At 45.8% G+C, this 24,357-nt stretch overlaps 1 protein-coding gene across 2 annotated transcripts; it reads right to left on the reverse strand.

The window, feature by feature from the left end:
- Nucleotides 1–1,619: 1,619 nt before the first annotated feature.
- Nucleotides 1,620–24,176, reverse strand: SSPN (sarcospan). Of its 2 annotated transcripts, none has more exons than XM_009971558.3 (3): nucleotides 23,707–24,176; nucleotides 10,570–10,656; nucleotides 1,620–5,094 (listed from the first exon to the last, which is right to left on the reverse strand). In XM_009971558.3, the coding sequence occupies exons 1-3, from the start codon at nucleotides 24,037–24,039 to the stop codon at nucleotides 4,729–4,731; spliced, it is 786 nt and encodes a 261-aa protein (XP_009969860.3). In that variant the 5' UTR covers nucleotides 24,040–24,176; the 3' UTR covers nucleotides 1,620–4,728. The 2 variants fall into 2 exon arrangements, with proteins under 2 accessions (XP_009969860.3, XP_032842348.2); XM_032986457.2 differs by lacking the exon at nucleotides 23,707–24,176 and adding an exon at nucleotides 23,156–23,272.
- Nucleotides 24,177–24,357: the final 181 nt, after the last annotated feature.

A 24,357-nucleotide genomic window follows, 5' to 3' on the forward strand; every position in this document is an offset into this window, starting at 1 on the left:
CCTGCCGTGCCGCCCCGTGCCTTAAGGAGGCTTCGAGCTTCGCGCTCGGGACTGCGCTGCTGTTGTTCCTCTGCACCTCCCTCGAATCCCCCTAAGCCAACACCCTTTGCTAAGACCGAAAAACATTTTCCAGACGCAAGCATGTGTATGTGTGTGGGTGGGTGGGTGGGGTGCAGGGGACTATGAAAATTTCAAGGGGAGGTATGACATCCTGGCTTTCTAAATATAGAGGACCTGAACTGCGGCTTCTCTCACACGCCAGCAACGTGCTTTCTGTTTCGAAAGGCCCCCAAAGCAAATATTGCACTGGCTGGTAATGTGAAAAAGAAAAAAAATTAAAAAAAAAAAAAAAAAAAAGAAAAAACCACAGTCCTGCGAGTTGATTACAGTTTCCAGCGCTCTTGCGCAGAGCTGTTTTTTAGGCAGAGCTCCAAGCGGTGCCCACGCAGAGCCGGCCGGGCCGGCGAGGCGCAGATGGCCGTCACGTGAAGGCGGTGGCAGGAGGAGTGGGCTGGTGGCAGCCCCGGCGTGGGGTCAGGACCCGGTGGCACTTCCCCTTCGCCCACCGGCCCCTGTCCTTCCCGTAGCAGCGGGGGAAGGATAAGGGTGCAAACTGCAGCCACCCCCGCCGCCGTCGGGAGCGGGTGCCACCTCGGTGCCTGGTGGGGTTGCGAATGTGACATTTCGGCTCCGTGTAAGGCGTCGCATCTCGGTTCCCTTTTCGTTGCTGTTATTGTCGCTCCGGTATTTGCATAGCACAACATCAAAATGCCTCAGAGCCAGAGGAGAGTGGTAGCTGCTGCTTCTCCTTTTGAAAAACAAGCAGTTATCCATGCAACACCATCACCGTCTGCGTGTGCTCGGGGTGGAGGAGCACGCGTGTCACCCAGGAGTTACGGCCTTTGGGAAAGTTTTGCAGAACTGAATTTAATCGAGACTGATGATCTTTAAGCCAAGCTATAATATCCAGCAGAGAGTTATATCCCAGTAATAGACCCTATTAGAGGGTCTAGCACAGTCTATAGAAAGGATCTCTTCTCTATTAAATTCTCTAGGGCTTGAGTTCTCATTTACACAAAGGGCCCTTTTAGCTGTGTAAAATGGTCATAAAGTAGGTGTAAAAATGATTGATGCCGTCTTTACAACCCCTTTACACTGGGAAAACAGTGTAAAGTTGCCAGGGTGCAAATGAGAATCACACCTGGGTTTGTGAGAGTAAATTACATCAAACCCTTCGCAAATTCTGTGTGTCCATAGTGGTTTAATCCTACCCCTTTCTTCAGAATTCACCCAGAGAATAAATTCCCAGGATTTAACAAAAAATTTTTTTTTCCTCAACACCTCTGTCCTATCCGAGCTTTTTAGTCCCTGTCTTTCTCCTGGTGCAGTCCATGTGGACTCTGACATCGTGAAAAGGCTGGGAGCTCTCTGAATATTCTGTGGTAGGTGAAAATCCTTTAATTAGTACTTTCCGAAGTTCCTGATCCAAGCAAAATATATGTTGTAAAACCATAACCAGGGGGAAAATTGTTCCAAATGCTACCGTGTCCGTTTCCCCATCTTTCCCATTTTGATTTTATGTTCTTAAGACAGATGAAGAGGAAATACAGAAGTCAGTCTTTACTAGATCAAAATGCCCCATATTTATTCATTAAGCATTAAAACACCAACAGAATATACAATGAATATTGCTTTCTTCCAGAGCAAAGGGTTAAGCAGCAACGTGCCGATTAGTGAACCGAACTCGGGCGGCAGAGGCTCGAGGCGGAGGGTGCGCTGTTATGGAGGGGCACAGCTTGCTAAGCGGAGCAGGATCTCTTCTCCAGATTTCTCTCCTCTTCCACGTCCCCATGTCGAGGGCATTTGCAGCGACCCTGTGATCACCACCGCCGCATCTTCCATGCTCTAGAGGAGTCCCAGCAAATTTAAGCCCGGGGGGTGAGTAGGCAGAGGCCTGGCAATGCGAACCCAACCCCATCTAACAGGGCCAGGCCTCCAGGAGCCCAGCGCTTGGGAGGTGATGGGAGACAGGGAGTGGAAACATGTGAGTGAGACGGAGGTCAAAGGATTAAGGAGACAAAAGCCTGGCTCTGGTGGAAATACCGTTTGGCCGGAGCCGGCCAGCCGTCTCCCACAGCAGCTCTCTGCTGCCAGCCTGCACACAGCACAGCCTAAGCTAGAGAGCTGAAGACCAAATGATCTTCTGAACAACAAGGACATTTGGGAAAGGGCAGGGTGGGAAGCATGCCCTGCTCTGACAGCAGAGCCTTCCTCTTGCTTCGCCAGCTGTGGGGCCGCAGCGCCTGGGGCGTGGGCGGGAGGGAGCCCCAAAGCTCAGCTGTCGTTCAGCCTCCCCTCGGTCCCTTTCCTGCTTCTTGTTATTTTTTTTGCAGAGGGGAGAGCCCTGCAGTTCTGGCTGGAGGAAGGAGCGGGCGCAGCAAGGGTCGTGTAGGTGGGAGGAAGGTATATCCTCTGCCCTACGCTTCCACAGAGAGCACGGCTGGAGTCGTGCGAGGGATGGGGGGGACAAACCAACACCTGAGTACAAGCAGCGGGCGAGAGGCACTGCTGTGGATCCGTCTCACACGGGAGGCTGACCCTGGCACAGGTCCACCAGTGCTGCTTGCAGCACACTCTGCCAGATTTGGAGGAGAGAGGCTGGTTCCTGCCACCGCGCCGATGGCCCCACTGATGCCAGCAGTTGGGTCTTACATCTCCAACCTGCCTGCACACTCCACTCCTGTCTCCTCTTGCTCCAAGCATGCCTGGAAGCCAGGCTTAGGGCTTTGGAGGGTGGCAACACATAGGCAAGCAAACGGACACCCTTGCAAATGAACCCTGCAGCCACACTTATTAGTGACTGTTATTTTTAGGTGCATAAAAAAGGCCATTTGGAAGCTGGTCTCAAAAACCTTCATTTTCTGAAGCTCCTCACTTTGCAGCTTGGCAGAGAGCACCTTGGTGATGCCACGTCTACTCTAGAAGAACTTTCCATGACAAAAACTCAAGCACATACACCAAGTAGTGCTCTAGGTGGACCACAGGAAACTTAACTACGCTGTGATCTTCTGACCCTGGAGGTATGCTGGTCTAGCTCTGGGATGGCACCATATGGAAGACAGTTTTTGGGTAGTAGACCTACTCAGACAATAGACAACTAGCTTTTTGCCAGACTGGTTTTTTGACTTCCTGGTGAATATTTTTGTTGCAGAAACAGAAAGTTTTTACTTCTTTGAAGCCTTATAGAAATTTTATTTGCTTCTTCCTTGCTAATGATTATAGCACAGTTTTTCTGTCATGTGATTGCTCCACCCCATCTCAGAGACTCCCTTGCTCTGGCTGGGATCAGGAAATCCCTAGTCATGGCAGGGCGTGAGCATCAGCTTGCCTTGCCCTTGCACACATCTGTATCGGCAGGCAGTGTAAAATGCTGCTGATTCAGACCTGCCTCTACATTTAGAATTCCTTGCTGTGCAAGTGGAAATGACAGTTCAAAGGACAAACCAACATAATTCTCTTGGTATAAGGCTAGTAAGACATAAAGCACTTCTAGAGCTATACTTTAAGCATGAAAAAGCACTGTTTGAGTGCAGTTTGTTATTTTATGCTGCTTATTAAGAAATCATTATTACTTTGCCCTCATCATTATAAATGGTGTCTTTGGGAGACTGGCAGTCTCTTCTTGCTTCCCTCCCTCCGCCCCATTTTAAAAACATTCATTGTTGCAGGGATATATCTTTTAGGGCTGTTGGCCCAACTCCACTGCTGGTATGTATGGCTGATTGTCTTCAGAGGAGTTACACCAAGAATGCATTTGGCCTTTTGTGCTTGGAGTATAATTGGTGGAACTGGCTAGACGCCGGGTTTGGGAGCCTGCAATTACAGCAATGTCAACATAGTTTTCAATGTGACTAGTGATTTAGGGTCCTCCGCTTTAGAAGTGCAACTCAATGTTTCTTAAATTGATCTTCTCTCACAAAGTGCTGAGCACTCATACTTCAGAAATCTGTCTGGGGTATCAGGCAGGACCCACCAAATCACCATTAGTCAACCCATTCGTATTTTGTTTATTAGTAATTGGATTAGATAGCCTATATCATTAGTCACTCTGAAAAGTCTTATGTATATTTTATATGGCAATCATCAACATGTTCACTTTTCTGTTGGTCTCAACCTACATTTGAAGAAATCTTAACCCCTCTTATTATTTTTCGACATGGTAAATCCCCATCAGGTTAGTATGAATTATATCCAGAGCATCCGAGAGACCGTATATTCCCTAAGCATGATCAGCATAATAATAATTAAGCACTTTGGACCAGATCCTTATCTAGTAGAAATTGGTATAGCTTCTCTGAAGGCAAGAACAGGCATCTACCAGTAATAGAAATGGACCCTATTTCTTAATGGCTATAGCCCTGAAGATGAGTTCCCAATGATTTTTTTAAGCTCTCATTTTGTCTATGGCTATTAAAGATCTTCTTTAGTGCGTATTTGTACAGCTGCATCTTTAGGACTTTGTGACCTCTATATAATCTCACAAGAGACCTTTCGCAAGAGCAGCCACATGAAATGCTCTTAAAATGATTGAAAAATATATTCATTAAAACCGTGTGAATGTTCTTCCTTGTCAAAAACCTGATAAACACTCATCCATCCGTGATGTCTATGGTGGCAGTACGCTGACATTTTCCATTCCCTGGCAACAACCCCCTGCCAGCCCAGACCCTATACTTTCTGCCGCTGGCCTTCGGTAGCAGTTAAAGGATAGAACCGAACGCCCACATAGAAGACCTGGTATCTGTGTTTCCACATCACAAAGCATGCCGATAGACACACCAGGGCTGAGACCAGATTGAGAACCATCTGCAGGAGTAAGTACAGGTTAAGCATGCTGGTGAGGCTGTCACAGTCAGCTGCGTCCTGGTAGACGAAGGTCCTACCGAGGGTGTCTGCAGTGTCCAGTTTGCACTGACAGGACTCGAGGATGGTATCGCAGGTGAATTTTGTCATCTGCAGATAATGGTGTGCAGCAAAAGCCACTGCCAAAACACAGGCAACCAGACCCAGGGCACTCAAGAGAAAATACATCAGCTGAAAGACAGGAGAAAAAAAAGAAAAAAAAAAAAAGAAGAAAAAGAAAAATAGCACTCTTTTTCCAGCTACATAGAGAATGAGGAACACAGAACAAATGCATGCACATATACTTCATGGGGAATGCATGCATCTGCTCTACTATCCGGACATTTTGTGCTTCAGAGATTGCAAGACAGCTATAACTCCCTGGCGATGCAAAGTTCAACAGGTCATCTCAAGAACTAGTAATTCTGCCTTGCATATTTTATATGAGTATTGTCTTGCAATTTCGAGACCTGATGAGAGCACCGAGAAATCCGTGTCTCTAGACAGCCATAAGCTTTAGGGTTGTGGGGGAGAACGTCTTCCTCTACTGTTGTACCTGCATTGGCTAGACTTACAGTCATCAGCTGAGATAAATTAGTGCAGTTGCCTTGAAGCAGAGCTGAGCAGACTGAGGCTCGGGCTGACATCTTATCCCAGGCTGTGCTGAGAAGTAGGTGTTTTTGAAACTTTGCTCATGTGTTATTCCCAGCTCTTGGTTTGCATGCCCAAACAAATGTGATTTATACTTGCAAATCAGGCGGTGAGGTGGCTGATCTCCTGCTTGTGGCCCTGCGAATAAAGCCAGCCTGCTTGCTTCCCAGGTCCTACTGTGGAGCAGGAATGCAAATCTCCACGAGAAAGTACGTGCTGTGCTCAGTCTCCTTCCAAAACTTGCCTCATAAACATGGAGGAGAAGTCCTTCAAAGGCGTGAAAGAGCAGCGAGCTCCTTGTCAATTCCCAGTGCGATGACATGAGAAGGACAAGGGTCTGTTTGTCACCCCACTGCTCCTTACACCAGTGGCAGCTTTAAAATAGGGTGGCTTTTATCAAGGGCAGTTATGCAGGGTCCACCCCCACAAACGCATGGAAACTGGCAGCAACTCAGAGCCTTTGTCACTCCGGGTTGCACCTGAGACCTTTGGATACCAGAGCATATGGACTTCCCTCACTTTTGATAGCTGGAGCTGGCAGTTGCTGTGCTGCATACAAAATATGTGTGAATGTATATTAAAATCATATTCTGTGTTTAGCCAAAATAGCATTTTTGGTTCTGTTCAGCAGTGTAAAAACATTTATTTTTCTTGGCGTCTTATCTGTCAGACACATGGCATGATTGGGAATCTGTTATTTTAAACAGCAGCTTCTCTCTTTCTCTCTCTCTTAACCTCAATACTGCAAGCAAACTACCAATATAAAAGCATTTTTTATGACCTTGAAACTCCAAGTATGTATGTCTTGATAAAATTTACACTCCTGGTGTATTTGTCTTATATCTACAGCGTGAATCAATCTTCCTATTCAGTTGCCAGCTTGAACTAAAAAATATTTGGGCTTATTGCAGCTCTTAAAGAAATATATACATTTTCTCCCCTGTATCACTAAACTCTTACAGCAAGATCTTCGTTTCTAAGATTTGGCTATTATTAAATTTAATTACTTCCCCTGCAGCCTTAAACCAAGGGCAGCTTCAAAATGAGGGTGGCTCTTATTAAATGTAATTACTTTACCCACGCAGATTTCAAGGTAAAGGTCCATGGGAAAAACGAAGTTGGAAAATGAGGACACCTCCTCATACAAAGTTCACAGAAACCAGAGTGCTACTGACTGATGGACCCCCTCCAAACGAAGATCTGGTAATTCATAAGCCAATGTCATTACTTTAAAAGATGGTGCAAATGTGTTTGATGGGGAAAATGGAAAATGAACAAACATTGGTGACTGTTCCTCTTCTCTGAGGGATGAAGGTTGTTTTACAATGTAGAAGTCCTAGTGGGCTGACTGGAAGTCCATGGATTCAGACCAGCAGAAGACAGAATCAGGCCTCCCTAATAAATGAGCTATTAAGCCACGACTACACAATGTGCCTGATTCTCCCTTGGCCGGTATTTTATTTAGCTGCCAACGTCTATCCAAAGTCAGGACAAAATAGCATGAAACCCACAGCCGAAGCTACACTCCAAATACAGCAAGCAAGAATTTGCCTGTTGTGTACCTAAAGGGAAGGAAATCTCAGAATCTGAATAAATGAGAAGCTCTTACAGCAATCCTCAGAGGTGAACAGAGATGCACGGGGACATAGGGAAACTTCCAAATAGCTTATTATTCTCACAAGATGTTTAAAGAGGAATCTCTCTGCTAGCTGATGAAAATGAACGCATTTCCAAATATCAAAGGTGAGGCAAATGCAAATACTGCCTGTGAGGGGAGCACAAGACACTGAGTGCTGAGATCCCATCAGCAGATTAATCACGTGCCAGATGTGGAGGCAACTTCAACATCACCAATACAACCACTTAGTGAGCTCTGCTCAGGAACCAGAACTTGCCACTGGAAAACTGTTTTTTAACAGCCTCAGAGAGATAGGCACTGTGATTGCTGTTTAAATAGAAGGAGAAAAGGGAAGCGGGGAGGCACAGCATATGATGAGGTCAGAACGTGGCAGCTCGTCCTCCTTCAGGTTCCTCATATGAGGAAGAAATATTTTAGCAATATTTACTTGCAATAGTTTTTCTCCGTGCCAAAAAGAAAATAAATAACCTAAGATGGATCAATTTCCTCGTGGAAAAGGCTTCTCACAGCTATCAGAGGTGAAACCAGAAGAAGGGTTTGCAGACGTGGATCCAGGGGACCCCTTTTGAAGGCAGGGGTGGCTCAGGCGTGAGCCCATGCAGGGAACAGGAACCACAGTGTGTGTCACGGCGTGGGCTGCTGGGGCTGGGTGGGCAGGAGTAGGGGCTGTCACGCTACTGTGGGAGATGCCATGATGAGGATGACAGTGATGACAGTGAGTGATCTATCAAATATTAGCAGATAACCCAGGAAGTCCACAGAAGATCTCAAGATTTTCCTATGTGGTCTTTTTTTTTTTTTTTTTTTTTTTTTTTTTTCCCCAGGGCAAGAGGAACTCCCCTTTTAAATACACAGGTAACAGCTGAGCGAGCATGCTGCTTTGCCATACTGCAGAGCATGCTTCCTGCAGACACAGAGATGGGGCAGGGGCAGAAATTCCACCTGGGACTCGCTGTTGTCCCCCCAAAGGGCAAAGCCACCCTTCCTTTGGGTGGTGGTCTCCTTTTTGTCACGGACACATGGGGTGCTGGGAGTACCTGTGGTAGACTCAGGAAGGAACTTCTGCCAAAAGTGCTTCTAACACCGCTCTTTTCAACAGGATCTAGAGCTCATGCAAGTGTGAAACGAAATAAGCAGCTGTCAAGAGGGAGGAAGGCAGAGAGGACTGCATGCATCTCCTCCCTGAGGGAGACACTCACAGTGGTCATGGGGTCACCTCGGGGGTTGACTAAAATTCCCCAGGCCTGTGTGTGTGTGATCCTCCTCCCAGAGTGACCCTTGGGCTAAGCAAAAGATCCCGGGGTGCTTACTGCACTCCAGGGAAGCCCAGACAAGGTTTTCTTGTAGGATGGTACTTGGCAGCCCCGGCGGTCACTAGCCACCTGCGTGAGGGCAGGGCCTGGGCTGGGGAGCAAGTTCCTGGGAGGACAGTTGGGGCAGATGGGGCTGAACCCAACCCAGGCACTGGATGAAACATCAGACCTCCTCAAGGAGGAGAGAACAACCCAAATTTCTTGGCTTATTCTCATGATTGTAATTTTGCATCCTCAGCCTTGTCACCGAATAGCTAATGTTATTTTTTTTTTTTTTTTGTTCAGAGACAGACTTTAACTGATACTTGAAGGTCTGAGAAGTGATACTGGAGATTTAGATGAATCCTGTGTGAACAAAGCCCCAGAGGAGACTCCTAGCTCCTACTTTGTTTAAAATAGGTACATGCTCTGCAGCCAGAAGCTATTTATCGGGAGAGTCAGCGAGGAGGAGATGCACTGTGGGATAAGGCTCCCCGTCAGGATATGGGACAAGACAGGTGAACAGCCTGCAAATGGTGGAATTTTATGGAGTGCCGCAACAGGAAACTTTGGGAAGGTGTATTTTGGAGAGGAGGGTGGATTTTGGGTACACAACAGTCTATGGGCTATTGACTGATCCAGAAGTCTTTCAAGGGAGACTTTAGCTCTCATTCTGTCAGGTGATGAGGAATAACCCATTTTACATCCCCTGAGGAGCACTTTAAAAACATTTATTTTCTTGCGGGCGTGATGGCTCAGGTTCCTCACTGCCAGGGTGGGTAGTGCTGCGAAGGGTGGCAGAAACATCTGAGCGGCCCAGCCCAACATGCCGCTCCCACCACGAGGGATGACTCCCTTCCTGCTTGGATGCCAAGTTCAATTTAATGCTGCAGGGCAAGCAATAAAAAGCCTGGCGTGGCAGCTCCCGCCCAGACCAGCAGCTCCCTGGGCAGCCGTAAGGCTTACTTGCAGGCATAAAGGTGAAGGGGCAAGAATGTAAAGGCAATCAGAAGGCAGAAACAATTGTTCTTCTCCCTTTCTTTATCTAAGTATGGGAGAAGCTTGAGAGAGACACAAAAGACACACCAGGGTCTAATTTCTAAGGGAGGATTAATGCCAGGTTTCTAAAAGCTGCTCCTTGCATTTGATTTCCTTCTGCCTTTCTCAGTTAATAATCACTGTTATTTTGTGTTGCTTGCATCGGTATTTTTCTTGGTTGTTATGTGTCTGCAAAATATTAAGAGCCCTAAAAATTACAATAATAAGGAAAAACAGCCCAGAAAAAGGACGTTAAAAGTGCACCATCTGGAACAAGCATTCTCAGCTTCTCTTTTCTAGTCGCTTACCAGTGTCAATGAAGCACAGTTTTGGGGACCGAGGCAGGGAACGATGCATGGTTTCTGTGTCTCTCTTGCAGTGCTCAGATGGGAATTTGCTTCATGGAAGAATGCTTGTCCCCATGGTTTGTTAATGCTTTCCCATGTTCACTAACGCCTGACCCTGGCACAAGGCACTGTGTGCTGAGACACGGCTGCGGATGCTCAGCTACAGCCTCTGTCCCCGACCGCGGAGGTGGGCAGGTAGAGATTTCCAGCCACCCTTAATAATTTGCCTGTGCCCAGGCAGTTTCTTATTTCATGGTGAGGAGCAAAGCTGTTGGGAAGATGCTGAGATGCTTCTTAGACCACATTAAAAGTTAAAATTTGATTTAAGTGGACACATTTTATGCCACCCTACTTCTTACCCAGCTCTCTACCAATATCTCTACTTAATCAGTAACTCTCTGTCTTTCACTGAACACTAACCAAATTATTCCAGCTTTGTTGATCTGACTCTCTTTGATATTCTTAAAACATGGCAAATAAAACGGTATCCTGTTCTGATTTGAGATATTTGTTATCAGTTTCCCCTTTATAGGCTACAGTTTCTTCCTTAGCTGCCTGGAAAATACCAGAAAACCATTCTTGCATTTCAGGTGCATTTTCACTTCTTTTCATGTGGTCTTAAAAATATCCTGAATACCAACTTTTCCGATTATACTTAACAACATGAGAAGAAAAAGAAATTAAAGAAAAGCCAAGGTACCTTTACTGTGAACTGCACACATGTCTTCTCGTCAGGTTGGTACGAAATGCAAAGCATGACAAATCCCACTAAGGACACCACACAGACCTGCAAGGAAAGACATGTAAAATGTGGCAAAGTAAAAAAAAAAAAAAAAACAACCAACATTTTTTTCAAGCCTAAACACCATTCTATGTTAGCAGGACTGTAACTCAAGCAGCAGTGTGTAAGTGAAGTCATTGGAGTAGGGGCTACCGCGGTGCATGTAAGAGCCTGGTACATGTGGATTCACTTGTGAGGAGGGAAGAGCTTTAACCTCCACTTTACAGACACCGAGGCAAAAAAATTTACTCAGCAGGACGTTTTGAATCAGTCCTACAAAGACACAGCCCAGCAATAGCCTCTAGGATGTGTTTCGAGTTTTTGTCCAAGTAGGTAACTATCAAAAAGGAGCAGAAGGCTTATGAAGTTGGGGTTGCAAGGCCAAAGAGCACCATCCTATGTGCCACCCGGTGCTGACAGGGTTTTTATGTCACCAGTGCAGGTTGTAAATCAGTAACCATAGCTGTCGCTGGATAAGAATCAGCACAGTTTATAGCAGAGGCTTTAAAACTCTCCTAGGGTGGACACCTTCCCATGGGGCTGCCAGGGCTGGATCAGGGAATGAGAGGAGTCTTGACTGCGCCTGCACAGGGACAGGGTGGTTTTGGCAGCTGGAGCTATGCTTGGGGAGATCCATGTGTGTTTGGGCTGCCTTGGAAAAACAGGTGAGTCGATGGCATGCACATGTTCTTAAATGCCACTTCATATCACATCTGTTTAAAAAGGTCCAGATGTGATGAGCCTTCGTGGGCACCTTAGCTAAGATCAGCCAGTGAGCTTTCAAAGGTGTTAAGGCTTGTCTTCACATGGGGCCGGGAGTAAGCGGTGGCCTCCTTGCTAGGACCATCTTGATTATGAATGATAGCTATTAAATTATCAATGACTACAGGGGGAATCTATATTTTTTCCTCCCTTCATTTTACTTTGTGGGCTTTGAAGATGTCTCATTAATTTGAGGTTTTCTGCTTTCCCAGAGCAGTGAGATTTGCCCCCCTCGGGCCAGGCCCGGGTGTGAGTTGCCTTTGCTCAGATGCCTGCAGGAGTGCGGGGCTCCTTCGCAGCCCCGTCCCCACCAGCCCCCTGCATGCTCTGGCAGTGCTGCTCTCATCCAGATTTCCAGCTCCATAAGGAACTGCTTCACCTGCAGTGAAGAATGCATAAGTGTCCTTTTAGGTAGCAGTGGTTAAACACATTTCTTTTATGATCTGATGCATAAAACACCAAACTTTTCTTTATATTGGCACTGTCAGTGTCAGGCACTAGACAGCAGCCCTGTAAAGGAAGAGTGCCTCTCAACACACAGATAGTCACGTCCCTCAAGAACCTGTGTGATTAATAACACTTTTTCCCACAAAGTTTTATTTCATGTCATTTCAGTAGGACATGAATAGGAAGCATTGCCTGAGAACATTTCTAAAGAAAGCGTCAGTATTATTTACTCCTTTCCATGTCATATGTATTTATATTCTGGTCCTATGACTTACACACGGCCTCCAATTTATTTGTTTTCTTCTTTTTATTGTTGACAGCCATAGCTGACAGGGTTGTCGGGGGAAAAAACAACCTTTCTTGTCAAAGGTCTTTCAGTGCTGGGTTTTTCTTTGCCCAGTAGTACTTCTATATGACTCAACTATGTTTTATTTCTCAGGATTAATCTCCTATGTCCTTGGTTCCTTGCACTGTATATTAATCTTTTAATTCAATTAACATGCCCATAAAACTTAAATCTTAAGGACATCATATCTCTAGTAATATCCAAATGATAAACTCCCCCAGTGGCAGTAGTGGCTGAAGGAAAGAACCTGTGGGGAGAACTAAAAAAACTTAAATACATTCACTTAACGTTACATCTCCAAACTCATGTGAAATCAAAGGGGCTACTCACGTCAAAGCTAGACCTAAATATTTCAGGATCTGGTGCTGAAGGGTTTTGTTGTGAGCAATAAATCAAATTTTCTTTGCTTCAGCTACACTAGTGGGCATTTACACTTGCGTAAACCAAGGGATGGATTTGCCTCCAGGTTAGTCCCGTGAGACATCATGAGACCGCGCCTGCTTTCCCACTCCCATTCCCGTTTTCCCACAGAAAGCCAACACAGCTGCATTCATTTCCAAGGGCAGTCAGATACCAATGGTGGAATTTTCTCTCTATCACCAAGTACCTCATATGGCTCCTGTAAAAACCCTGCCGGCTTTCTATGCGGCAGGATCAGACCTCCCTCTTCAGAAAGCTTCCCATACAAAAGACTATCATTTAAAAGGATTTCCATTCCTGCACGCACTTTCTAAAGTTCCTCTGGGATTTAAATAATATACTCAGGCGTACTTGAAGAGGCACATTCGTAGGGAGGTATTTATAAAAGATTACACTGGGTCAAGATTCTGGCAAGTCTTGGCCAGGATATTTCAGAAGGATTGAGTATTTCTTTTATAATGATATACCAACTTTTTTTTTTTTTTTTTTTTTAACCAGAGATGTGTGTTTTTGTAAGCGACAGTAAAAAATAATGTTGCTGAGAATTATGACCCATATATGTTTTACATTTCAATTCTTTAAAGGTAAATTCACTCATTGGAGCAAACTGAACTGTGGAACATTTATACAGAAAACAGCTTTATGCTTCTGTTTTATACATTATTAATAGATCCGGTTTGAATTATACCTATGAAGTGTAATAGAATAACTGTAAAAATCCTCTGGTAAATATTTGTTAGGAGCCGCTAAGTGACTAAGACAGCTGCATTACAGCAGGCACGTTATGGATGCTGTTGATGCTGATTGCTAAGTAGCATTAGGTAATCCTGCAGCCTAGTGCTTCAATAGCGACTGCACTATCCCAGTGTGAAGCATACATTTCCTATGCCTTATTGGCTAAGCACACAATGTAAAATGCAATTGAACCTGCTTTAGTACTTGCTTGCCACCAATCGATATGCATTTGTTATACAAATAAAATAGATTCTGTAAGAGCTGCAGAATAGCAGTTAATTAGATCAGCTCTTGTAACTGTTATCTGGAAATCTAGAAATATGCATTTCTATGCTGAACAAATTTCAACCCAGGTTTATTTCAAGATCTTGTTTCAAAATTTTCCAGATGGACTAACACACCCTTTGCTAAATAGATAGTGACATGAAAGGTTACCCAAGGAACAAATTTAAATTTAGAAAGTACTGTCTAGAAAAAGACCTGAGTGTGATACAGATGTATTTAGGGAGGGTACAGATTTAGTTTTAGTTAAGGCATACCCTGAGAAATCCCCCAGTTCACAATCCAGGGAAAACAGCTGTTTTACTAGAGCTGGCTGAAAAACTTAAAAGTTTACATGGTAGAAAAGTTTCAATACTGTTTCTTTTAAGCAGGAAGCAGCAGACATTCCTTGCATTGAGCAGGAACATCTCAGTGCTGAAAAGTGACTTAGGAGTTTTTAAACCAAAATCAGAATAAGAGTAGCCATTCTCTGGGTTGCTGCCACATCAAAGAGGGCCAAAGCCTGTTGTCATGAGAACCAAGTTAAGATCCTATAGATTTCAGGAGGAACGGGACCCAATCCCAACTGCATTTAGGAGTGGGTGCCAGCTGATCCAGTTGGTAGGATCCCTGCACCCACAGGGATCCAGAGTGCAGCCCTTGGCTCTCCAGGACTTTGGCAAACCACCTCTCCCTGTACGTGCACCCTGTCCAGCACAACTGAGCGTTTCTTACAGCTCGGAGCCTTGGACACCACTGCCAAATAGATGGTTCAACAGTGAGGCTGCAACCACAATGCACGTTCGGCACTTGCAAGGAGCATGCATTTACATATCTCAATCACCTTAAAACCAGAACTCAAGCAGTAAAGAGGAAGATTGGCCTCAAGCTTTCCGTACCTAAATTCCCTCACCACCAGCTTTACTTTAGCCAATCTCATTGTGCTGAAGAGCTCCAGCTGCCACCAAACCACAGCAGGCTGATGCCTCTCCCAGCACAGCGCTGGCATCCTCCTGCACCCGCCCGCCCTGTCCCTCCCACTGAACTTATTACGCTTCTTTGGTGCCACAGGTGAGAAAAATGGGCTTGCCATCTCTGACAGGAACACACACAGGTGGCAATGCAGGGCAAAGCCCACAGGCATTGCCACCCAGTGAGGACCATGAGTCGCTCTCCCTGTCCTCACCCCCGCAGCGTCTCTCTCGCCTCTGGTCTTGCAAGGACTAAGCACAAGGTCTCCAAGAGGCACAAGGACACCACATGGTAGTGGTGAAGATGATTATGTAATGTACACAACCAGGGGAAGTACGAACATGTAGGGCACAAATTTCTGCTGTGGTTTGCATTCATTATCTTTGTACACTGACCTATTAATGTGGTTTGCTTTATTTTGATAGATTTCAAAACCACAGGTTGTTCTAACCTGTCTGCATCTCTCCCTTGTATATTTGTGAGACTGTTTTTTCTTTTGTTATTGCTACAATTTTAGCCCCAGTGTTGCTATAAAATAAGTTGTATTCTCCAGCAAAGCACTTTCTAACTAGAGCTTCTTGGAAATCCTGGCACATGAGGTTGGTAAAGCGAGAGTTGGAAACATCCACCAAGAAATGAAGGAAGGAGAAAAAAACCTGCTTCAAAAGAGCATCCTGAGTCTACACCCTACCACGAGACAAATGCTGCAGTCACAAAAGCATCGTATAGCTCATCTTCGCTTTACACAGGGGCTTGTTAGCAAGAACCTCCTGCAGCAACCATTAGGGGCAGAAAGCAGACATGCTGGGGAACAACACCTCTCAATTATAGGCAGAGCAATGCCACATGCCATTGCTGAGACCCATAGGCACACTCTTTCTTTTTAATAAGAATGTAAACTCTCAAACTTCAGGGGAAAAACTGTTATTAACAGAATTAGGAATAAATTTCCATTATGGACAAGTTATTTCATACTTGGTCACTTCAAGACACCCTGGATCTTCCTGTTTGAATTATCTCTTGTAGCTATCTCTGAAGTATCTGGCTTACCCTCAGAAGCAAAACCTGTGGCTCGCCCTAATTATCAGATATTGCAAGGCTTAGCTCTTCTCCACACATTTGGAGAAGCCATGTTGTCCACAATTTAACAATCCCAGTGATGCAAGAAATAAAACATTCCTCTTGGCTTTGCCATTATGAGCCAAAATCATCTCTGAAGCAGGACATCTGTCCAGGCTGTTGCAGCAGTGACATTGATGCTCGTTCGCTTTATGAGGTTTGAGGATATGGCAACAAAAGCAGGTGCTACCAGCAGCTTTCACTGCTAGCTTTCATCAGCCTTGGGTCAGCCTAGGGCTCACTACCACATGTAAAAGAAGACAGCCTGCCACACAGAAGTATTGTACCTTAATGGTTTTTCCTCTTATAGATTTCTCATTAGATTTAAGGACAGTCTGGTTGCATATAAATTACTTCCAGAAATAATAGCCGTAATAATAATGATAAACATATATATTGTGGTTGCAGGCAAAGGCCATCATCATCATCTAGGAAATCATTCGCTTAACAGCCATAAAACCCCATGATAACTGACCATCCCTGCCCCACCTACAGAATAAAATAATGTTGTCTTTGCTACAGGTCCCTTCAAACCATGCAGTAACACACCGTGACAGGTACACAGCCTTCTTTTAAATTCTGTAAAGTAATCAAAACCCTGTAAGAACATTCATAACCAAATGATACCATACTTTTCTGTAGCAATCTTTGCTGTCTAATTCAGTTGCTCAGCAGTGAAAATGGTCACTTGTGCTATGGTGAGATTTAATTCCCTCGGCAAAGCGCTGCCAAGGCTACCATCACTTACAAAGCCAGGAGCTGCAGCAGCAGTCTGTTGCTGCTGTTAAGTCAGAAATACAGTGCTGGGCGATCAAACGCCTGAGGGAACAAAAAAAAACCTGTTAAAAAGGTCCCAGAGCCAGCAGTGATTTGCAACGTGAGAAGCATGGCATGGCTAAGAGTGCTATGTGACCACGACTCACGGTTTGAGATGTGTCCATATCTACGAAGCTGTGGAAAGCCATCATCTCTATAGTCATAAGGTTACCTAGGCTGAGGAAACCTGTTTGAACAATCTCCCTCTCCAAATTTTACCTAGGATTTTTGCACAAACATAAGCCAGCCAGGAACTCTGATTTCCTCCCTGCTTCACCTTGAGGCCATAGCTAGACCAGGGGGCTAAACCACAGAGGTGTCCAGCATTAGATCATCACTTGACCAGGTATGACACAGACTTCTGGTTGCAGCTATCGTCTCAACCATTCTTTCAGAACATTTCAACATTTTTTTCCCATCAAAGTTCTCCACCCAATCAAAAGCAAAGTATGGATCTCAGTTAATCAGGCATCAATGCATACTCTTAGAAAATTATGAGATTTAATGGCAAAGGGTTCTGAAGAACAGGGCTCTGGTGCTACATACGTATATGGCTATAAACAAGCACTGGAAACCTCACCATACCGTATTTCTTGCAGTGTACCTTGTTGCATACCATCCAGACTTTCACATACTTTGGAGAAGGTTCTATTAAACACCTAAACTTGGAGGCTTTTCTTGAAGGTGGTCCTCCCTCAAACCTTTTGATGTTTGCCCATGGCTAATTGAAGCTAGCCTGTATAAAAAATGGATGCCTGCACGACTGTAATTTCCATTAGCTGCTTTGATGGCAACAGTTTTTAAGTGTCACCTTTTACTAAAAATTGAAATTGGTTTCCCTAATAAGTAAAAGTTAAAAACCCAGCAAGGCTGTATAGGAGGTAAAGCCTGACTGAAAGCCACCTCCACAATTGCTGCAGGAAAAGGCGTCAAAAGCAACAACAGAAAAAAACAGCAAGGGGCCAGGGCTAACAAGAAAGTGTCTCTCTCCTTTCAGGCTTTAAAAGAGAACACATGTCAGGGTTTTTTACATAGTCAATCATCCCCCATATCAATATGGAAGGGGATCGGTTGACTCTTGCTCTAGCTGGGGATGCTTCCCAATTATTGATCCTCTCTAGGAAGATAAAAAGGTTGCCTCACACATCAAGCAGTTGTCTGATGTTTGGCAGGGCCACCATTGTGCAGCCAGAGCATCCGGCCTTGTGGAAAAATGTTACCTCCAGCAGGTGGGAGAATCTGGAAAGAGAAAGGCAAGGAGGCTGACAGGGGTTTACCTGTGCAGGTTTGCCTCTTTTTATCATGTGAGAGACCATGTGCAGAAAGGCTCTTAGGTGGAAACATCTACAGAGTCTCATCTGTGGGGAAATTATTAGAGACAGCGTGGCCCTTGAATGGCTTCATTACACCAAGCCAGGGAAACCATCTACTTTATAGGAACAGCTACAGGTACAGCAAATCCCTTCTGTTCCAAAGGAGCACGGGTCTAACCAACCCCAGCTAATCATCAGGACAGATTTAACCCCAATTTCTAATTTATATCACTTTATAACATGATGTCATAATTTTTTTTCCCCAGATGCCTGCATACAATGCTCCATCCTTTCTGCATCTATCTCACAACAATGTTCTCAAAGGTTTTCCTTAACTGTTATACACATTACCATCATTGTACCCATTTTCAGGATGAAAATCCCAACCCCTGGCCTCTCCTTGTTGCCATCATCTACCATTTCAAAAGTTTAGCTTAATCTTAGGGGCCTAGATGTTCCCCTGGGAACTGGGGATGTCAAAACAACTTTGCTGAGAGTTGTACAAGCCAGAGGGTGCTGGGTGCAGGGGAGCTTAACACACCACTTTCCTGCCCTTCCAGCCCCAAAACGACACAAACCCTGACAGCCTGAAGAAGCAGAGGCTGGGTCAAAACTGTCTGTTACAGGCAGAGCTATTGATTTTGTCACTCAGGTTTACCAACTCACAACCACGTGCTGAGTGAGTGGCAGGACCCACCATCTGAGTCACACTCTCATGCAGTAGCACATCAATGAAACAAATACCTCAATTACCAGCATCTGATAGGGATACACAGCGTCAGGAGATAGTCCTGGCTGTTTGCTACCCGTGTCAAACTAAGCTTCAAAAGATCTTTGAAGCATGAAAACCAGCCAAACTCCTCTGCCAGCCCAAGTTGTCTTGCATGGTTCTCTGATGCTGCCACGCAAGGCACTCTCTCTCGCCCCTCATCTCCTGCAAACAGTCCCTCACAGCTGGGTTTTCCAGCCATCTCACCTATCCTCTTCTGTCAGATGCTCAAAGCAAATGATTTGTTTCCTTTGGTGAAGGCTTTGGCTTAAATTTTTTTAAAGGTTCTTTAAAAAAGTTATAAAAACTTAAAAGAGACATAAACATTTCTGACTCCAGGTAAATGAAGAATAATTAAATTGCTTTTTCATGTAAAAGTCTGCCTGCCTTTTGCACCACAAAGCCCTGCATCAGCCTCACTCCACCAGCGCAGAGAAGCCAATGCTTGAGCACTGATGCCAAAAAGCAATAAGCCAGGGCCACTGCTTGGATAAAGCTCAGGGACCCTCTGGCCTGGGGAAACAGCTGGGCAGATGTGGCCCTGAAGGGCCTAAGCAGGGAGAAGCTTCAGAGCTCCTGGGCTGAGGGCTTAGCCCATGGCAGATCTTTTGAGACATTTTTTGCGATAAAATAAAAGACAGCTGGATCCATGGCTGCTACCTCGAGTTGCTTGAGAAACAGATTTTTTTAAAAATGTTTTTTAAAATCCCAATTTTATGTACCTCCATACATATATATGGATTTCAAATAACTTTCTAACAGAAATAATAAACACCCTGGATAAGAATTTCCGATGAGCATTTCTGTAACTTTCTTAACTGCCTGAGTCTGCAAAATGGGGCTGAAAGGGAGCTTGCCTGCAAAAACTCTGGTACTCTCTACTTTTGATCACAGTGGAAATAATCTAAGAGCAGATTTTTCAAGGAGAAATACATCTTTTCTTCTTCTAGGTGTCAAAAGGCCACAAGCTAATGAAAAAGAATGAAAAGGATACCATTAATATCTACTGCTTCTGCAAGACTTTTCATCCAAGGATCTCAAAGCAAGAGGTGACGGATAGCCATTATTAACCCCACTTTACAGGGGAAATAACAAAGTCTTAGCGAGGTTAAGTAACTTGCCCAAAGCTATGCAGCAAGTCAGTGGCAAAACACAGGAAAAAAAAAAAAAAAAAAAAAAAAAGAAGCCCTGCACTCCTCAGTGGATTTGTGAAGAGTTTGTCCAAGCTCCTTCAAAACAGCAAGAAGGAAGAGACTGCTGGGGTGGTCCAGCCTGCGGGTTTGGGTGCTCAGGACAGGTCTCTCAGAGGAGAGGGGCAACTGCTTCAGACCTGGACACCTTTGTTGTAAATGGCGACAGGGAGGTGAAACAAATGCCACCCTCATGGTTTTAAAATTAAAACCACACCAAGTGGTTTTAATTGCATTTATTTGCCTGCCCTTAGCAATGCGGCGGAGGCATTTTACAGGGAATAGGTTGCTGAAGCTGAAGCAGAAGTGGTAAATCACATAGGCTCTGTGGTTTCTGTCCATAAACCTTTCCTTTGGTTTCTGACTAATGCCCCACGGATTTCGGCCGAAATACATTTCAAACTAGTAGGTTTTAGCTGGGTTTCATGGTGAAACGCTTCTGATGTAATTCAAGCTGTATCATTTCCTTCTGCAGGAGCTGCAGGAGGGAAGGGCTGGGGACAGGCACCCCTCAGGGGGGACCCCTTCGGTGTTGGGGGTGCTCCTCTGCTCCCTGTCAGCGGATCGCTGGTCACATTTATTCCACAGGATGGTGAACCCAACCCTGGCCTGCACTGTTCTCACAAACCTAGGCAGTCAGGTTTTGAACCAGTTTAATTCAGACTGCTTTGCGTGGGTTTCCTCTGTAGCGTTTTACTCTAGCTGCTTCTGTAGATAAGTTCCCTTTCATTCATGGTAATGCACTAAACCACTTGATTTTCAGCAAGGAACGGTGTCACCATTTTGCCACTAATAAAGAAGGAAAAAAAAATCTTTCAATCAATCAAGGTCTATTTAACACATTAGCAATTTTCCTTCGTTTTTCTGTCATCCTGCATTAACAGCTGTGGGGTCAAATCCAGCCCTGGTGTAATTCCAAAGGAGTAACACTAGGAATGAGCTTCGCCCATTATCTCTAATGTTGCTAAAAAGGTTGCAATAATAGATTTTTTAAGTTCTTGATTCTGAATACTAATCAAGTCCTTTAAAAAGAGCACTTGAGTGGGATGCTACTAAAACAAATATGCTCTGGTATTTTACACCACATCTTTCTGTTCTGTTGCTCATTTCTGTGTAAATAAATGAGTTTGGGGAAGTCACTTTCTGCCATGAGGTTTGTTCTTGAGCAGCACGTGGGTCATCTAACCCCTACCCATATGCCCTCCACGCAGCCTCCCACAGCAACCCCAGAACCAGCCCACAGGATGCCCAGCCACACGTAGGATGCCCTAGCCAAGGGTCCTCCTTCAAGGACCAGTTTGCTCCCAGCTCCCCAAAGGCCAATACTCACCACGCCCCCCGCCACAGCTCACCAGCAGCACTGTGACCCACACCCCCAGAAACCAGCTCAGCAGCTCCTGGCCATCTCGGTCCGATGTCCCAATGGGCACCAAGTGCCCCTGTGGAGACATCATGGCACAGGAACAAAGTAAATGCAGCATCATGTCATACCTCCTGCATTTTGCCACTCACATAAATGCTTTGTACTACTCCCATGGTGCATCGGCCATGGCCACTGCTCCACATGCGCTCTCTTGCCGGGAGTTTCTGGGGCTGCACCACCACCTCAACCTCTCCTTTCTAACACTGCTTTCCCTTTTACCACCCTCTCTGCTGGCATCAGACTCCTCTTTCCCTCTGTTTTGGGCTGAGGGTGCAGAAGAGTGCTGTTCCCCAGAAGCCTGCCTAGCCACGTGCCCCCAGCGCACAGTCCCTGCCACCACCCTGAGAGGAAGCCGGGGGGCACCGAAAGCCGTTGTGAGCCAGGGAGGAATCAAACTGCACTTGAACGTGCTGGTGGCTCAACATCACACCAGAGTCCCCAAGGTAAGAGTCACTGTCTGACTCAAACCGTAGGTATAACAGCCCCTCCCCACAGGTCCCTGCTTGGAGCCCAGAGGGTGCACTGGTCTTCCCGATAGCTGGGGCACACTGAGACATGAAGCAAAATGAAGCCCTGACACCCACAGCCACCAAAATCCCAGAAGACGTGTTCCCCCAGGGGTTATGGGTGAACGCAAAACATTACCACCACGGCTGAACTGAGTTTTGCTTTGAGTTCGGGATGAGCTCAGGAATGCACGTGGCGAGTTTGGCCTGTTTTTCAGAGGGGAACTTTGAAAGTGACTGAGCTTTGCCTCGTGTGGATAACTAAATGTCACTACTGCTGGTGGCTGCTGCTAAAAATAAGGTGTTAGAGCTTGGTCTTCAGAAAGTAGTGACTTTGGTGGGGTTTCAGGCCTCCTCAAAGGACATCAGGCGTATGTGGGTGTCTTGGATGGATGCTGTTTTCACATGGGCCAGGGGCTGCTACCATGGCTTTTCTCACATCCCTGGCCATACATTACTTCAGTCCAGCTCACTCTTTCCCCAGACTTTGTGCGTCAACTTTTTCTAGTGAAAAAGCTATTTCAACAAGCACTGTCTGGAGAAGAAATAATCTGACCTCCAGCATCCCCAAATAAACAGGAGGAGTGAAAATGTCACATTCCCTTTTTTATCATCCATACTCCCGCCTCGCTTTTAACACTAAAAACCCCAGGAGGAAGTTCTTCTCCTGAGCAAGGGCAGGCGCTCTCTCTGCGAAACATTGCTAAACTCTTAGATACCTCTTCGGTCAGAAGAAAAACAAGAAGGATGAGATGAGTAAGAGGAGCTCTTCATTTGGGAGATCAGGTCCTGCTCTTTCCACTTTTTGGAAGGTTTCCCAGCAGGATTCATACAGCAAACCCCAAACAGTTCAGGTGTTCAGACAATCCTCCAACTGGCAAGGAATTACATTTACGGGATGTGCTTCCATAGCTTCTTAGCACATTGAGAAATCTTTTCTTTAAATACCTAAACACAAATTTGTTCGCTAGGAGTTCTTACAGTCTAACAACACCCAAAACAGTACTAACACATCAGTATATGTTTTCCTGAAGCCTACTGCCTAGGGAAAAAAAAAAAAAAAAAATCACATTCCATTGCATCCATCGCACATCTCAGGCTCATAACCACCGACCCTGCCTCTCCCCAGGCAAACCACACGTCTCTGAGCACACGGCCAAGCGGGGCCCCACCGTGCACAGCACCAAGACCCCCATGCCTCCTCCCCACATCTCCACAGAGGCGGCCTGCCCTGGGGACCAGCTGGGGCTTCCCCACTGGCGATGCCTCCTATTTACACCCGGGAGGACCCTGCCCGTGCGGCGAGGCTGGCGTCTCACTCGCAGCTGCGCCTGACTTGGCAGGAGCCGCCGGCCGGCCCTGGGACGGGCTCCCTTTCCCTGCCACGTTACCCACCCACCAGCACTGTCCCCCTCCCCACGGCCACCTGCGGTCTCTCTCTCCGGCCGGGGAGAAGTCCAGGAGTGGTGGGCAGGAAAGGGGTTAAATCGCGGCGGTTCCTCAACACAGCAAAGGGAGGAAGCTCAAAAGACAGCCATTTCTCTCCTCTCGCTATCACCAACGCGCCCGGCTAAAAGTTGCGAGTTACAGAGTTATGCTCTCACTTCTAAAACCTGATTGTTATGGTTTGGTGGGGGAAGAGGGAAGGCAGCATAAGTAATCAACATCTTTTTTTCAGCATCACCAGGCAGGAGTTCACTGCAAAGCACAAGCTAATACATACATCTATTGAACAGCAACCCTGTAGTTTATTTAAGGTCTGTTGGGTATTTCAGGGAAGAATACGAAAGACTGTGTTATTCTGCAGGAGCAGTTTCCTTGGGAAAGTATACCCAGACATTTAATCCCAGGAATATTTATAGTTAGCATAACTCAAATGGTGTTGTGCATGCAGTTGGTTAGTCTAAAGTGGAGCGTCATGCAGCTTGCATTAATGTTGGCAAAGGCACTTTATGGAGAAACAGACTTTATGCTTACAATTATCCCAGCCCAATATGGAGTGTCTCTGACTAGCAAAGAAGAACTGATGCCTGCCATAAGGAAGCCCAGCACTGTTACAGAGATGCCTAATGCCAGCTGCAACAAAGCAAACAGCAGCGGGAAACGGCAGCCACAACAAGTGTGGGATTCCTCCTCCTGGGCAGTTTTGGGATCCCCCTTGGTTTTCTTCTGCTTCTTCTTCTTCTTCGTGGACTCCTGCATCTTGCTCGAGTCGGTGCTTTTCTCCTCTTCGGGTGCCTTCCCTGTCTGGCTCTGGTTATTCAGGGACGTGCTGTGCTGAGGTTTCTTCTTCTCCTTCTCCTTTCCCATGCCGATGAACTTTAGGTTTTCACGTGCGTGTGTGTGTGTGTGTGCGCGCGCTGGTGGGGGTGTGAGTTTTTTTGCCCCCCAAAGCTTCTCTTTGTGCTGGCTGAGTTGTTCCTGGTATTTGAATCAAGGAGGCTGAACAAATATGGAAAACATTTGGAGCAGATTGTCAGAGCTTCGAAATGCCACATATAGCCCAGAGAAGAGGGGGATTCAAGGGGGGTAGCGAACTGCCAACGTGCAGGCGCCGGCTCTGCACGGGGGCTGGCTGCGCACACACGTCTGAGCATGCGTGCCGCTACGGCTACATAGGTGTGAGCA

The sequence above is a fragment of the Tyto alba genome, unplaced genomic scaffold, assembly GCF_018691265.1.
Source record: "Tyto alba isolate M040663 unplaced genomic scaffold, T.alba_DEE_v4.0 Super-Scaffold_21, whole genome shotgun sequence".
NCBI classification, from domain to species: domain Eukaryota; kingdom Metazoa; phylum Chordata; class Aves; order Strigiformes; family Tytonidae; genus Tyto; species Tyto alba.

Bases quoted from the DNA above. Each gene is read 5' to 3' on its own strand.
- SSPN (XM_009971558.3), bottom strand. From the start codon at position 24,039: ATGGGAAAGGAGAAGGAGAAGAAGAAACCTCAGCACAGCACGTCCCTG. The intron at 10,657-23,706 runs GTAAGCATAAAG...CTTTCCTTGCAG, and splicing joins CATATTGGGCTGGGATAATT to GTCTGTGTGGTGTCCTTAGT. The intron at 5,095-10,569 runs GTACCTTGGCTT...CCTGTCTTTCAG, and splicing joins GTGTGCAGTTCACAGTAAAG to CTGATGTATTTTCTCTTGAG.